The 16,554-nt window shown below is 46.3% G+C and overlaps 1 protein-coding gene across 5 annotated transcripts in view; it reads left to right on the top strand.

The window, feature by feature from the left end:
• SORCS1 (sortilin related VPS10 domain containing receptor 1) overlaps nucleotides 1-16,554 on the top strand; it is a 503,535-nt gene that overhangs the window by 466,113 nt on the left and 20,868 nt on the right. For all 5 annotated transcript variants that reach the window (XM_059398525.1, XM_059398524.1, XM_059398527.1 and 2 more), the window contains exons 22-24: nucleotides 4,036-4,148; nucleotides 6,769-6,900; nucleotides 16,056-16,155. In XM_059398525.1, coding sequence (XP_059254508.1) covers nucleotides 4,036-4,148; nucleotides 6,769-6,900; nucleotides 16,056-16,155 — 345 coding nt within the window. The remainder of the gene's footprint in view (nucleotides 1-4,035; nucleotides 4,149-6,768; nucleotides 6,901-16,055; nucleotides 16,156-16,554) is intronic.

Genomic DNA, 16,554 nt, shown 5'->3' with positions numbered 1-16,554 from the left:
TTCTGATGCGGGTTTTGTTTTTCATTTCTCATCTGACCAACGTGACCTTCAAATTTAAAAAATAATTTACAAGGAACTTTGACCAAGTCTGAGGACACTCTTCCGTGCCTGCCCAGGAATTAGCTTCATAATGTGTCCTCCTTCCTCCCCTCTCCTGCCCATCACCCTCCCCAACCTCCTGCAGGAGGCTTGAGAAGCCCAAAGAGTAAGTGAAAGCAAACCAGGGCTGTGGTTTTCCTAACAAGGTCCTGTCGGTGAGGAGCTTGGTGGCCACAATGGAGAACTTTTGCTTCTCTTTCCTTCTGCATCTCCTTTCTATACTCTGGGCATGCACTAAATCTTCATAACAACCCTGGCGTAGGGGTGAGTGTGTTACTCCTCTCATTCATTCCTTCAGCAGGGCAGGTAACCTGCCCCAGCTCGTCTGTGTCGGAGCTGGGCCTCTAACCCAGCCCGTCTAGACTGCAGGGTCCATGCTCTGAAGTTACCCCACTAACCAGCTCTCGTGGCTGTTCCACATGGGCTCTCTGTTCTCTCTCTTCTTCCTGGAGGTCATGGGTGTCACTGGCAGGCACTGACCGGTGACCCATTGCCCTCTCACCAATGGCAGGCTTTCTTTCTTTTTATGGCTGAGTAATATTCCATTGTATGTCTATACTGTACTTTCTTTATCCATTCTTCTGTCTGTGGACACTTAGGTCATTTCCATATCTTGGCTATTGTAAATAATGTAGCAGTGAACGTGGAGATGCAGATCTCCCTCGAAGTTAGTATTTTTGTTTCCTTCTTACAAATATGCAGAAGTGGAGTTTCTGGATGATATGGTAGTTCCATTTTTAATTTTTGGGGAATCTCCATGGTCTTTTTCTATCTTTCATGATGGTTACATTTCAAAGAGATGACTCCAGGTTCCTGAGAAAGGCATTCCTGGTTTGGAAAAGATGTGTATCTCAGAAGAACAGAGAAGAGTTTTATAATTTCAGGTTTTGTAAAGTAAATGCTGGAAGCAAAGGGATGTCAGAGGCCTGCAGTCAGGAAGAAAGTTGTCTAGGGGCGCCTGGGTGGCTCAGTGGGTTAAGCCGCTGCCTTCGGCTCAGGTCATGATCTCAGGGTCCTGGGATCGAGTCCCGCATCGGGCTCTCTGCTCAGCAGGGAGTCTGCTTCCTCCTCTCTCTCTCTCTGCCTGCCTCTCTGCCTGCTTGTGATTTCTCTCTGTCAAATAAATAAATAAAATCTTTAAAAGAAAAAAAAAGAAAGTTGTCTAAAACTTACTTAAGCTGAGGGGAACATTAAGGGCCTTACAGACAGACTGAACGAAGGATTATATTTGGGAAATTAACAGGGGAAAAACTGTCCACCCCAAGCCACCAAAAGGACTGCAGGAAAGAAAATCTGGTTCATCTAGTCTGCATTGTTTCCCTTAATTTGCTTCAGGGCACAGGTTTGCTTTTAAATAAAAAAAAAAAAAAATGTAAATGTGTAGAATTCATCTGCCTCAGCAGCTGTAAACACACACACACACACACACACACACACACACTACACACACACAGGTGGCCCTTGATACAGGTTTCAACTGCAAGGGTTCTCTCCTATATGGATTTTTGGGTAGGAGGTACAGTCCAGTACTAAAAATGTATTTTACCTTCCTTATTATTTTCTTAATTTTTCCTTTCTCTGGTTTACTTTATTGTTGAGCGTACTGTGTATGAAACATGACATAGAAAATATGTGTTAATTAACTATGTTGTCAGTAAATCTCCTGGTCAACAGTTTGCTATTAATAGTAAAGCTTTTAGGAATAATTGTGGATTTTCAACTACCAGGGTGAGGCATGGCGTCCTAAACCATACATTGTTCAAAGGCGCAACCGTGTGTGTGTGTGTGTGTGTGTGTGTCTTTATTACTGGTATTCACCTTGTTTAGTACTCCCACATGCATCCCCTGCTTGTTGAGTAAACTTAAGTCTAACACTCCGGTGTCCTGCTACTGAGCTTGTTAAGTTATTACAGAGAGAGTCACGTTATTTTTCTATTGATGTCTTTTTATTAAGATAAACAGCTTCCCTTACACATGATGTTTCCAGTTTGGTAAGAGGTTTGGGGAGAGTGAAAATGACATCAATTTACATCTTTAAAGTGAAAAGTTAGGATTCAGTGACTGATTCCTTGAGACTCCCATTTACATGCTACTAATTAAGATGCATTTCATTATTCTTCATCAGAACTGAAGTGGTGATGTTCATACAGGTGACCAGTGTCTCATAAAACAGTCACGCTGCGAAAAATACGTCTTTGAAATAGGCTAACTGCCGTAATACACTCCTTATAATTTAAGAGTCTTCAAAGCCTGTGTCTGATAAGTCTTTAGCATTGTTAGGAAATGTGCAAGTGGGCTTTTATGTTTTCTGAATGTATAATCAGCATTACCCGTGTCACGGAGCCCCTACTGAAACATGAGGACATGCTTTAAACAAGAAAGAAATGTTTGTTGAATAAGTCAATGCATAAATTACAAGACAGCCTCCAGTGTTATGTAATTATTTATTTAACAAATTGATTAAAAGACTAGCTAATAATCAAAAACCTACCATGTGCTTGGTACCATCCCACAGGACGAGGAACATGGTCTTTTTGTCCTTGCTGACCTTATGTCTCTGTGTGGGAGACAGGCAGTAAAAATACAATAATTTAAGTGGCAAGAAGTACAAAGATGACAGATAGGGTCATATGATGAAAGGTGTCTGAGGTAGCAGAAGGGAGGGTAACTCAGGTTGCTAGTGGCAGAGTTTCTCCTGGGAGAGACTGACGGATGATGAGAAGGAGCCAACCATGCTGTATCTGGGGGAGTGGAAGTGTGCTCGTGTGAGAAGGAGCACGGCAGCACGGAGAGGTCCTGGAGCACAGAGGAACATGGAGATAGGCAGCAGAAAAAGTCTGCCCTGGCTTAGGTGGGATGATGAAGGCCGTGGTTAAGAAGTTGATTTTTTTTTTTTTTTTTCCTAAAAGGCACTAGCAGGTTTTAGGGTGGTGACATGACCTGACTTGTCCTGGGCTGAGTTCCCCATTGCTGGGCTCCAAAACCCATCACTACCTTGGGCCAACGCCATGCCTCCCAGGTGCTGACCGCAGTTACTGACCAAGTGTGACAGACATATTAAAGCAGACTCATTCCTGGCATGCAGGGGACTCCTCCTTTGCTGACGTGGCTCAAGGACTCCCTGACAGTCCTGTTGGACCTTCCTCACACTGCAAGGCAGCCACCAAGCCTTCTTCCCTCTCTCCCACAAGTGTCACGGATGCTTCTGCGGGCTGCAGTGTGCTCCCTCCTCAGCCTCCCCATCTTCTCCTCCCAACACCCTTACTTTTGCAATCTTGTTCTACTCTTGGAAGCACTGAGATGAACTCAGGGATACAGAGACAATGAACAAATTCTTGGAGTTAAGGAGTTTAAAATTCCGTGAAGTAAAACTTCCATACAAACACAACATAGCAACGGAATGACTATAGGAATAATTTTAGCTGTAGAATCATGGTTATAATAATCATACAATCCTAATAATAATGGGAGTATGTGCCAGACACAGTAGGGCCGTGAAAAAGTACACTGAACCGTGGTGGAGGCAAGTATGCCATCGGTAAGTGCTCGAACAACAGCTTGAACATTGCGTGCGTGGCCGAGAGAAAGGGTGTGTGTCCTGTGGGAGGGACAGAGCGCAGAGGCCCAGGGTCACACGGCTGAGGTGCACCCAGGCACTCCGGGGCTCTAGTGACCTCAAGTGCTCAGTGTAGCACCGGGACCAGCCGGCAGAGGCCACAGAGTGAGGCATGGGCCAGACCTGGGGCTCTGGCTTAGTAAATGAGGGCTGGGGGAGACAGCAGATTCCAAATGGACTAGGAGATTTGCCTTCTAGAAGGCTCTGTTTGGTGACTGTGGAAGAAAAGGGCCCTTTGTTAAGGCTTTGCATAAAATATCTAACATGCTTTTGAGAAAACTAGTGGCCTCTGAGTCATCACCCGACTGTTGCATCCCCAGAGGAATTCCGATCCCTTCGCCTGTCCTTCTCTCCGAACCTGGATGACTACAACCCGGATATCCCCGAGTGGAGGAGGGACATCAGCCGAGTCATCAAAAAATCCCTGGTGGAAGTGAGTGCAGAGGGTTCCTCCTCTTCCGGGGCCCATTCCCTCTCTGTCCTCCCCGCGCTGCACTGTGGGGGCGCCCATGGGCCAAGAACTGCCAGGAAAGAGCCAGAGCAGAGCCCCTGGGAGGTCGGGCAGGGGCACTGCCGTCTGCGTCGCTGATCCCGGCATGGGCAGACACAGCCGAGGTGCTCCTGGCGGGGGGATGAAAGCGGGGACAAACACACGGTCCTTGTGCCTTGTGAAACTTCTGCTTAGAGCAGAAACACATGGGAATTTGTGACCATCCTCTTCCTATGGCAGGGTTCATGCTCAGCTCACTAGCAAGTGCACAGTCAGCCCCGGGGTCCCATACTGAAGGGCCACGGCGAGAATACCGTTAGTGAGGGTCAGCCGTGGCGGTCAGTCCTCTCTCTCTGCCCCTGTTCTTTCAAAGGCATGTCTCCCCCGCCACAGCCCCAAGAGGACAGCTTTATTGTCCTCCTCCTGTGGGCAAAGCCGCTGAGGTTCAGAGAGGTTAAATAACTTGTTTAGGCCTCACAGCTGGTAAGTGATGAAGGCAGCAACGTGAAGTGAAGGTTCTGAGTCCAGGGTCTGGGCTCATGCTATGAAACCCGGCCCCCCGTGGTTTCTGGAAGAACGGCGAGGCGGTGAGTTTTATCCCTGTCTGAGTAAGCACGTCGCCCCCTGCAAGCAGACACTTTCATGAGTGAGGCCAGGAGTGGAATAAATGCTCGTGGAGCGGCTCAGATTTATGGTGCAAGCCCAGAAAATCAGAAGTGAGCTCTCTCTCCAGGGCATCTTCTTAGCCTAACAGGAAAATCAGCGCAGGGTGTTTCATACATTGTTCCCTGGACGCAGCACTGGATGCCTTGTGACACAAAGTGCTGGTGGGATAAAGGCATTCAGGTAAAGCCTGCTCCGAAAACAGATCTCACCTCCAGCCTGTCGGCAAAGGACTGGCCTTCTCCATATCCTGCCACGGTCTCTGTTGACAGTAATGTCACACTGATGGTAGTCCCCAAACTCTGCTCCGTGCTTTGCATTTTTTAGCACATTTAATCACAAAGAAGTAGCTTACGATGTAGCTGCTGTAATCATTCCCATTTTACAGATGAGGAAACTGAACATGGAGACTTCAGGGAGTTCCGGTCGCGGCCACAGTTAAGAGTCAAACTCTGGAGTCAGTCTGCCCTCCTGGTTTCCTAACCTCTCCGTTCTGCGGCCGTCCTTTGCTTTCTCACATGGAGAAGCAGGGATGCGTGGAACAGTGGGGTGGAGAAAGGCTGCGCCTAAATGCCACCTGGCCTTTGTCCTCGTGACTCAGCATGCGTGACCTCCGTGTGGCCAAACATCATGGCCACCAGGGGGCGCATCGACTAACCCGCAGGTGCCGCCCGAATCGCTCCCTTTGCCCTCGGAGCTGTTGGTCCCTGGTGTAACTACTGGTTTCTCTCCTCTGCTGTCCAAGAGAGATGACGTCCACCCCTCCGTGAGCCCACAGCCCCTTTCCTTCCACCTGTAGCGTTCTAGAGGTCCATGGAGCTGCCCAATGCCCTCGGGGGACTTGCCAACCAGGCATTAGCTCAGCAGTGACCAGTCTTGCAGGCTGCTCTCTCTTCGCATTTGTAGTCAAGGGATCACATCCCCTGGGCTTCTACCTTTCCACCAGCTGTCCAGAAGCCTAGAAATTACTGCGCATCAGTATTTCCAGGCTGCTGCGTAGCATCATCAGCTTGATACAGAATAGACCATTTGGCTCAGCATCTCTCAGGTCAGGGTGTGCTGGGGCGGAGGGGTTGATCCCTTCCACTAGCAAAGGCTCCTTGTTCACCGCATCTCAGGAGGCCACGGACCCGGCCCCGGTTCCTAGCCTCCCACCCTGTGTTTGAGATGAGCAGTGCCCTTGGCTACTTCCTTAAGCCCTGAGGTACCAAACTGTCCAGCAGACGCGAATAAACCCTCCCAGAAGTCCAACCCGGGGCCAGTTTATTTGCTGTTTCCTTCCTTTTCCCTGGGTAACAGAGTAGGGAATAAAAGCAGTTACCTTTACCTCATCAAATGGGGTTTTTCCGTTCACATTTCACAGTGAGATCTTTAATCAGACGCCATTCGAACAGCATTCTTGGACCTGATGAGGACGATTCAGACATAATCTCTGAGTTTAAATCAGGGAGGGCCGTAGAACAGCACGTTAGCTGTGACGGGGGCTGCTGTGGGCTAAGTATCAGGCGACGGGAGGCAGCAGAGCACTGCTGAGGGAGGGCTGCACCGTCAGAGCCAAGCTGCAAGCTCTGCGTCCCCACGCGCTACCTAGATGACCTTGAGCCACTGTTGACCTTCCTTGCCTCTGCCATCTGTTTGGCAGAAAGTGAAGCAGGACCCACTTCCCTCAGGGAGAGAGCGCTCTCTCAGCCCCCGGGTACCAGAATGCACCACCTGGGAGTGCCACCATCACAGGCTCCAGCCGCCTTGCCCCACGCCCATGTTCCTTTGCAGGAGGCTCACGTCCTGCCTGCCTGCTTGCCTTCCCCACCCTGCTCCCCTGCTACCCGTGGACCACTCTGTGCATCCTCCCCGCCTCTTCTGTGGAACTTATGTGAGCTTCTGTCTCTTTCCCTCTCAGGCCACAGGCATCCCAGCCCAGCACATCCTGGTGGCGGTGCTCCCCGGCTTGCCCACCGCGGCAGAGCTCTTTGTCTTGCCCTATCAGGATCTGACTGGAGAAAACAAGCAGTCGGCTGAGGACCTGGAGCAGGTGAGTCCCGCAGGTGACATTCAGCGTCCATAGGAGCCTGAGCCACACCCCCGCTGGTACCTGACCCCCCAGCACGGCGCTCTGGGGGATCAGGCTTGAGAATGAGGGCACTGACCGTTTGTGGTCCTCTGTTCGCTCCCAGAATCCACTGATTGGCACTACAGCCTCACAGTCAGGCCTGTGCAAGCGTGGTTATTGGAGGTGGTGGCTCACCTCCTCAGAAGGTGTCTCCATGCTGTAGATTAGAGCACTGACAGGGAGTTTGACACATCGGTGGAAAAACGGGCCAAGATAGTCAGTGGGGAAGAAAGCAAGTGGCTGAATAATACTTGGAAATCAAACCCATTTATTCCTTTTCTGACTTGGATCACAAAAGTGTCATTAGAGTCAAACAACATGTGATGCATGATACTGTTTTTAAAAGGTATGACTTTTATACATCCCCTGACCCCTCTGTACCTCCACCAGGCTAAGAGGACCTGCTCTGTGTTTATAATAAATGAGGTAATCTTGGTTCCAGACCACCTCTGCTGGCTGTGTGGGGTCTGTCTTTTCTTCAGGTCCACTGCCTTTTGGAGAAGCTGACTGTGTGTGTGTGTGTGTGTGTGTGTGTCCTGCCCCCTTCAATCTCTTCCCCCTGCCTTTGAACTTCAAAGGAGTCTTTAATCTGTGTAGTGAGGTTGATTATTACCTTGTTCTTCTACGTTCTCTTCTCCCTCTTCTCATTCTCCTTCCCTTCCCCTTCTTCATCATCTGTTCAGTTAAAATCATCAGTCTTGGTCTGGTTACCCTGCTAGAAACTACATGAATTTGGTTTCTCAGAGCTTTCTGGCAGGAAGATTAAAAAATAGGATTCTCTTCTCAGACTCTGAATAAATATCGGCTTTCTCCGCTCCAGTATGTGGAGTTTTTCAATTTGTTTAGAATAAGCCCATAATCTAGTCGCACGATCTCTCGTCTTTGAAGATGGCTTGAGAACCTCCTATGACAGGCTTATTAACAACAACCCCAAATTACAGCCTGGCTCACCTCCTAGCACACACCCTCCTTTCAACGGCACTTTCTCACTTGGCAGAAGGCTCACCTCGGTAATTTTCTCCATGCGCAAGTAACGTAGGACAAAGCTGTCCTGGAGAGCCCTAGTGAACTCCATCTCCTCGCGAACTGCTGTGGAAGAGCCCGCGGCAGGTCGTCCGGTCGGATTTGCATCTGACCCCACTCAGCCCTGGCACTCGGCTTCCCGCTATTTTCCACAAATTATTATCTGCACCTGCAACTTTGTGGGAGAACGAAATGGATTGCTTCTTATCCCCGCCCCGCTGCGCACCTGCGGGGGAGGTAGATGGGTACCTAAGGGCCTGAGGTATGAGCACATGCAGTCGTTCCTCCTCCTGGAAATCGTGTCGAGCTTCCATGAAACTCGGGTTATAACCCTTTCAGGTATGGAAGAGAGTCCAGACTTAGAGCCAGCTGATTTCCGAGGCATCTCATCCTCTGGGCATCTCTGTTTCTCACACTTACAATTGTTTTTTTGTTTTTTTTTGTTTTTTTTTGTTTTTTTTTGTGGTTTTTTTGTTTTGGTTTGGTTTTTGTTTTGTTTTGTTTTCTAAAAGATGTTTTCTTGAGAAATCTAGGAAGAAGAGGGGTATCTTCTGTAAAGTTTCTTTTGCTTGTGTAGGAATGTATCTTGTTTGGACTCTTCTCTGGAGCTCCTGTTCCCCTTCATTCTCTCTCTCATCTGACCACCCGCCTCCAAAGACACGCTGAGAATGGTGGACTGACCCTCTCAGGCTGCCTGGTGTCACTGAGTCAGAGGTCTGAAGGCTGTGTGACTTAGCACTTGGCTAAGTGCTAAGTGCTTAGGGAGACCAGTCTTTTTATTAGAGAGAGCACAGGGGAGTGGGACACCTGGGGGCTCACTCAGTTAAGGGTCTGGTTTCAGCTCAGATCATGATCTTGGAGCAGGGCACCTGCTTCTCCCTGTCCCTTTGCCCCTCCCCTGGCTCAGCCCCCCGCCCTCCCCACGCCCCGCAAATAAATAAAATCTTAAAAAAAAAAAATCCAGAGAAGTGGAGAAATTAAAAAACAAAAAACAAGCTTTTAGTTTTAGCTCTGATATCCATTGTATCTATTATTTATAGACAAAGTAATTTAGGACTAGTAGGATCATGTAAATGAGCCAAAGTGACACAATCTATAATGCCCATTTCACAAGGTGTTTGAGAGAACATTCAAGACATGACATGCAACATACTTGACTCCTAGTAAATGGTCTGTAAGTGATAAATACATTCTGGATACATTTGTAACCATCTCAAAATAGGAAGAGGATATATGGAAATGCAATATGGGAGTTTAAGCTTGTGAAAGAGACTATTTGGTACGGTGAAGGGCACATATTGGAAGCAAGAGGCTGGCGAGAGTAAGAGGATCATGACCGCATGAGGTTATACAAAATGGAGAAGACAACAAGGACAGGAAGAAATGGGAGGAATGCACACGATGGACCACACAGGAGTGGGGGAGCCCCGTCTGAGTTTTCGTGTGCATTTGCAGCATGGAGAGTGAGCTACCAGGCTAGCTAGCATCATATGTCTGTTGAAGGAAGTTGCAGGAGCACGAGCCTTACCTGGGACTCTAACCAAACAAGTGCCACACCAGGCGTAGAAGAATGAGTGTCTTTGTCGGAGCGGATATTCTTACCGCTTTAAAATGTGAGGTAACAAAATCTACATATAAAACTGAGCCAGGTGTTGAGATGCTGAGAAGTGGACTGCCATCGGAAACCTGTGGTTTTCAACCTCCGAGGGTTCTTTGACCTTTCTCTCTGATGCAGTCCCTTCCAAGAGAGGGCATTCAGGCCCCAGCACGGAGAAGTGACTTGCCCGAGGTGACACAGCTCTTCAAGAGAACGAGATGCTACTTGGGTTTCTGCAAGGAGCTCAAGCCTGTGGCCCCCGACTCTGTGCACCACCCCCGCCCCGCCACCACAGACGTGGATTGGAAGCTGCTTTGCTTCCATGGGTCCCAAACGACCAAGGCTGTTGCACCAGGAAGTGAATGAGAAATGTTTTGTTTTGAGTTTTTGTGTCTTTTTTTTTCTTTTCTTCTTTTAACTTCTGATGCAGTTGAGAGGGAGCCGGTTCAAACCAGTTTAAACAAAAGCAGTGAAGCTAGGAGCTTATTTTATGGAGAGGTCCAAGGATACAGTTCAAGCATGGGTTCCTTCACTGAATTCAGAGCCACTCAAAAATGCCACCAAATACTCCCCTCGCTCCCCCTTTCTCCATCTCTTCTCTTTGTTTCTCCATGGGGAGTCTGCTTGAGAATGAAGCCAGTGGGCAGGAAGGCAAAGATGGCCACAGGTGGCCCCTGCTTCTGTTTAGCTGGCCTGTCGCCACATCTGCAAATCAGTGCCTCTCTCTCCCAAGAGCAACAAAAGAACTCCCGTGGACAGTTCTCGCTGGCCCGGCCTGGGAGAAGTGAGCATCTCTTACCTCGTCCCTGTGGTCAGGGGGACAAAGTGCTGGCTCCAACCACTCAGATGTTTGATGGGCTTCCTGGATCATGGATTCAGGAATCTTCTCCAGAATCAAGTGGACAGAGAGTGGAGAAGGACAGGATTCCCCACAGAAAAAACAGGGAGAGAGAATTAACACCAGGCTGACAAAAGCAGCTGATTCCCTTTGTAGTAAATTCCACAGAAACTTTAAAGGAATGCAGGGCACAACTAAACAGAGGAAGAGATCCTTCCTGCCAACGTGCCCCCCATCCCAGGCCCTCCCCAAGGTCTGTACTCCAAATCCCAGCTGGAATTTGGGAGGGGCTGACCTTATCCCTGTCTTGATGCTCTGGCTCCTTTCTTGTAAGCATACTACACAAAACCCCCAGTGGGGGAAGAAGTGGGACCCCGGCCAGATGGGCCCAGGGAAACCTGCAAGAGGAAGGTCCCGGCAAAGGGCTCTTGGCTCTCCTCCCTTAGCCTTCCTAGGGGAGCAGCCATGCTGGCTCAGATCAAGCTATCTTGTCTGTGAAATAAATTGAAAATTCCTCACAGTGAGAAGTACTTGACCCTGTTATCCGGCTAACGTGGGCAGGGTTAATCAAGTGACCCCTGTCTTGGAGGGTTCCACCAGTCTTTACTACAGATCCCTGGGGAGCGAGAAAAGGCTCGCTTGCCCTTAGCTGGCCTCATCAGGGAGAGCACATCCTGCTGCCCCAGCAGCTCAGGTATGGAGCAACGCCCCCCCCCCCGCCCCCGCCTGCACTCCCTCGCTCCTCTCTGAATCCGCAGAGGGGAACAGATTTGTATCTGGCTGTCCCGGAGGGAGGGAAGACCATCATGTTCTATCGAGATTGTTTGTGACACTGCGCTGGAGAGATAGGGAGCCTACATGTCGTCTTGCAGGATCCTTAAAGGGCATGAAACATTTAAAAAGAAACAAGAAGATTGTGGAAAAAATGTCAACCACCAACACTGAATTTCCTCCTTGGCTGTTTCTGTTACCATATACCTTTGATCAGTGGAAAATCCAAAATCCAGAGAAAGGAAAGGTGCCTCAGCTGCATTTTAAGGAATTCGTTTAAATGGTAGCATTTAAAGATTCATTATGAACTGTAATCGATCATCTCGGACTATTACCCACATAATCTACCCTGTGCAGATTTTTTAACATGGGGAGTTCGATTATAGAAATACCCTGGAGTTCCCAAGGAAGACCATTAAAATAGGAAACTATAAATGGAAGGTAATCAGGTAAAAGTTGGACTGGAAGGAATATGGCCAAGGGAAACAAATTTAGAGCTGGTGATGGGGAATACCGGGAAGGAGATATGTACAACCCAGGTGTTTCTTCAGTATATATCACCCAGGAAACTTCTCAGGCACTTTAATCGAGATGGTTCTCTGCTGCTAACAATGAAAGGAATTGGGTAAGCTAGTGTTAGGAAGAATGAGTGTTTGGTTCCCTTGCCAACCTCGTGATTTTATCCAAAAATTACGTTGTATGAATTGGAAAAGTTCCTCCTTTGTTGAATCCGAAAGGAAGATTCTTCAGTTGCTGTTTCAAAGGACCTTAATAATATAATAGGATCAGGAGTGACGAGGTGGGTTAGCTCCAAGGTCATTACAGGCAACTATCTCTGAACATGGCACCAGAATGCTATTTACGTTCAGTAGGGTTTGCATACCTCGCGCCAGCTTCAGAGATAAATGTTAGCATTCTGGCTTTGTGCAACTTTATCATTGGAAAGTCTGCCAAAGACCATTTTGCATCTATGGTATCACCTTGTACCACTTGTTTGGCTTGTATGTTTTGTAAATTTACCTATTGCTCTGTTCTTAAACTTACCGGTTTTCATGTTTCAATATTTAACGTGTTTCATTCTTATAACCTGAGAGTGTTTTCTCCTATTGGTTACATTAAACATTGATTCAGCATTAAATTTGCTCCTTGTTGGCAGCCATCACTGCTGTGGACTATTTCCAGTTCATTTCCTGCTGGATACATGGTAGGCGGTTACCCGTGTGCCTCTTCTGTGGGAAGAACCATGTGACTAATTGTGGCCAATGAGTTGGGAGCGGAAGTGATTTGTTTCCTTGCAAGGGGAAGTATTCAAATGCTGGTTATAGACCCTGGAGGGCTCCTTTTCCCTCCTGTGGTGCTGTGGACAGAAACATTGGAGGGCACAGCTCCTCCAGCCTGTATCCCTGTGGGATCTTAATGAACACGGCACCACCATCCTCCTGTGGTGGGTGTGAAGTGTGACGCAGAAATAGACCTTCATTGTTGGAACCCTCTGAGCCTTTAACCCTGTTACCCCAGCCTAACCTAGCCTGTTCTGATGTCCGTACTTACATTTTATATTTTGTGAATGCCCCAGCATTAGGTGTTTTCCCTGTAGCAGCTCCCTCCCACTACTCCGTGCCGATGGTAACTTTCCAAGTGCTTTTATTGCATCCCCACTGTCTTTTTAACTGGTGCTTCAAGGGAAGTGTGGGCTGCCCTGGAGTCCCAAGCAGAGTCCACCAGTGGGCAGATACCAAGGCTAATATGTTGTTTCTTTGGTTGTGATTGTTTAGAAAGAGAATAGAAAATGGACTACGTAGGAGAGCAGCAGGAGAGGGCTAACAGCACAAAGGGTACGTGCAGTTTGCTAAACAACACACTTTCCCTGGCCGGAGAAAGAAAAATAAATATATTGAACCGGCTTCAACAAGTTTGGTGTCCCCGGAGTCACACGTTCTCCCTCTTAGTCTCTATCATGTAAGGTTCTGTTCTCCCCATGTAAGCTACAGTCACCTGTTCTCCAGATTCCAGTTTATGCCACCCTTTCACAGCCAAAGTCTCTCCCAACAGTATAGACTATATTGATTCCTGAGCAGAATACGGCAGTCCAGTGGAGAGGGCTGGCAAGTGCCTGTTGGCGCAGCTCGTACTGGGCAGCTGTCCTGGGACTGGGGTGATGAGTGCTCCTCAAAGACGAATAAGAGATGGCAGCATAATTAATGAAATGCTGCAGTGGTGGTGTTTTTTTTTTTTTTTTTTCTCTTTAATTTCTGAAACCTGCTTAGCCAGCCCTCTTCCCACATCTCTCTTGCTCTCTCCTTTTGTCAGCTGGTTCAAGGAAAATGTTTTTAACAAAATGCCCCAGCATTAGGAATCAAACAAAACTGAAGTCTGGTGTCAGCTCTTCAAATATTAACTTAAATATTGGGTAAACTTAAATGGGTCCTGTAAGCTCCATGGTCCTTCCCATGGAGACACCAGCACTAACACCTAAGACATTCTCTGTTAGAAAAATACTGAGACATAGGCAGCTTTGCCAATAAAAAGTGTTCAGTGCAGATATATTATGTATATGGTGTATATACCTGGGTATATTTTATGTATAATATATAACAACTCGTGATCTGATGGAAAATACAAAATAAACAATTCTTCAAATAGCTTGAAAAACATTTAAAATTGTAAAAGTCTGTCAACAATTTTGTACTCATTTATTTGAGTAGAGAATTACACGGTCCTAATTGAGATTATTCTTGTATGCAATGTACGTTTCATTTAATTTTGTTTCTGTGCGTGATTTCTTCCCCATAGATACGTGTTCTTTACTGCGTGTCCTTTCATGCAAGTTAAATACATGAAACATACTAGATTATGTTGGCATAGCCTGCTTAGTTTTGTACATGATACCGATAAATCCAATGAAGCAATGTTATAAACCAAAACAAATCCTGGAAGTTAATTATTTTCACAAAGAATTCTCCCAGAGATTATAAATTAGAAATATGTTGTTCTGATGAAGGCTTTCTTCTGGTTTAGTTATTTGTACCTCTCACTTGAGGAAAAAGCATCCTCAGGAATAAGAAGTAAATATCACATCAACTGGTTTAAAGAGAGAAGTCTTTCTCTTGCGAATACATATTTCCCTCTTGCCCACATGATGGACTCTGCAAAGCAGTGAAGTTCATAAATTACTTCTGAGAAGTCTTTCCCATTTGAGTTAAAATATTCCTCTGCAAATATAAATATAGATATATACACATATATATGCATATGTATGTAAATGTGTACATTTCACACACACATACATGCACACACACACAAACATATTCCTGGGTGTGTGTCTGTTTCATTAGCAAAAACCTTGCTGAATGACCTCTACCAAAAATCCTGCCAGATTCCCATAAATTTACTTACCAAGTAAATTATAAGGTAGAATACAAGTCTATACATTGCAACACTTTAGAGATCACACAGGGAAAGTGTTCTGCACAGTCTGTGTTAGAAATCTATTCCTGTAAACCTGGAGCATTCCAGAAGATTCCCAGAGCCCAGGAAAAAGAGAAATATAGAGCCTACTATAGAGGAGAAAGTTGTTTTCACCATAAGTGTATCACAACCTTGTTTTTTTGCATGGTTTGCCAAGTGAAAGCATTTGAGATGCTGAGTTTGCACAGGATCCCAGGTGCTGGACCGCGGGTCACCGAAAGTCGTCCCAAGTTCCTGTGGTTAAGCAAAGTTCATCTGCAGGGCAGCTCAGTTCCATTATCCAACGGGGGTCTGCCAAGGACTCTGCTTCAAAACAAAGCCATCAGGCCCTGCTTAATTGATAAAAGGATCAATCGAAGGTGTCATTTTGGCTACTCAGTAGGCTGAGTGAAACTTGACACATTTTTATAGAAGGAAAAAAAAAAGATTGTTAAAAAGCATCTAATTAGACTTAAATAGCATATTAAGTAAAATATTAAATTGATTAGAATATTAAAAATAAATTAAGATAAAAATAATAGGAGTGTGGTTTTCCCTGAAATTGTTTTCAATTTCAATTTCAATTGCTTTTCAGAAATTGTTCAGAAGGATAAGAAAATAGGGCTGGATTCTCTACTTCAAACAAGTGAACAGAACAGAGTTTTACCTTTTCTGTCAAACCTACCTTTATGCTGTTACTACCAAAATATGGTTCTTTGCCCTTTGTTGAGGTTCACTGTTTCAAGGCCCAGAATCCCATACGTCTGCCCAGTACATACGGGTGTCTGCCTGGGGAGTAGGTTAGCTGATGTCCATAAGCAGGGAACAAGGATCAGCCAATGCATCATTTAGGTTGTGCCTACAGTTCCTTCCAACTGTATAATTGATTATTTTAGTGGATCTATATTTGCAGTTCAGCAAGTATTCATAAAGTGTCTATTCTGTGAAAAAACACACAGTACAGTCAGGGGAAGGGAAAGGAGATGATGGATTCCACCATCAAGAAGTAAAATAAATGCATACAGACCTCCCCAGAATGGATAAATTGTACATAATTACTTCTTTTAAGTCTTCGTGTATAATAAATGCTCTTTTAAAAAAAACTGGGGGTGAATTTTCTAGGATAACACAGGATAGTTTTTTTGAGAGCAGAAATGTTTGCATTTACTAAGAGTGTGTCCTGTTTTGTAGCAATTAGGATGTAAACTCGGGTCATGCTTTAAAAATCACTGTGTGCGCATATTCCAGAATAAAATCTCAAACTCACACAAGACTCATTTCTAGAATTCACCGGTATCAGGTTAGGCTGCCTCGGTAAGTGCAGTAAATATTTCGCAGCCTATTTGTTCATTGGAAGGACTAGCACGTTTGGAGGCGCTCACTGTAACCCTCTTCTTTCAGATATCAGAACTGCTGATCCACAAGCTCAACCAGAACTCGGTGCACTTTGAGCTGAAGCCCGGGGTCCAAATCCTTGTCCATGCAGCCCACTTAACAGCAGGTCAGTTTCCATCCAGGTCCCTGCTTCTCGCCTGTGGCTCTCACAAAGGGGGATCCCAGTCTGCTTTCTCAGCACAGATGAAAGGATGGCACTGCTAATGAGAAATATGGACGCCCGTCTTTGGAGGTTCCCTTGCTTCAGGTTTTTGCCCTCATGGGGACCCAGAAGACAGCAGCATAAGGAGACTTTCCTACTTAGTCACTGGCCAAAACTGTCAGGCAATCACCTAAATACTTGCTCCTTATCAACAGGAATCTTGAAAATAAAGGTAAACTTACAATAACTTTTTTCCCCGATCTTTTGGCAAAACCTTAATTTCAGTTATTTACGTTATAAAGAATTTTCTTTATTTGAGTTTTAGGATAGTGAGTAGGAATAACTGGAACTTAAGCACTGCAC

Source organism: Mustela nigripes, chromosome 4, assembly GCF_022355385.1.
Source record: "Mustela nigripes isolate SB6536 chromosome 4, MUSNIG.SB6536, whole genome shotgun sequence".
NCBI classification, from domain to species: Eukaryota; Metazoa; Chordata; class Mammalia; order Carnivora; family Mustelidae; genus Mustela; species Mustela nigripes.
This window is presented reverse-complemented; position numbering and strand designations above follow the sequence as displayed.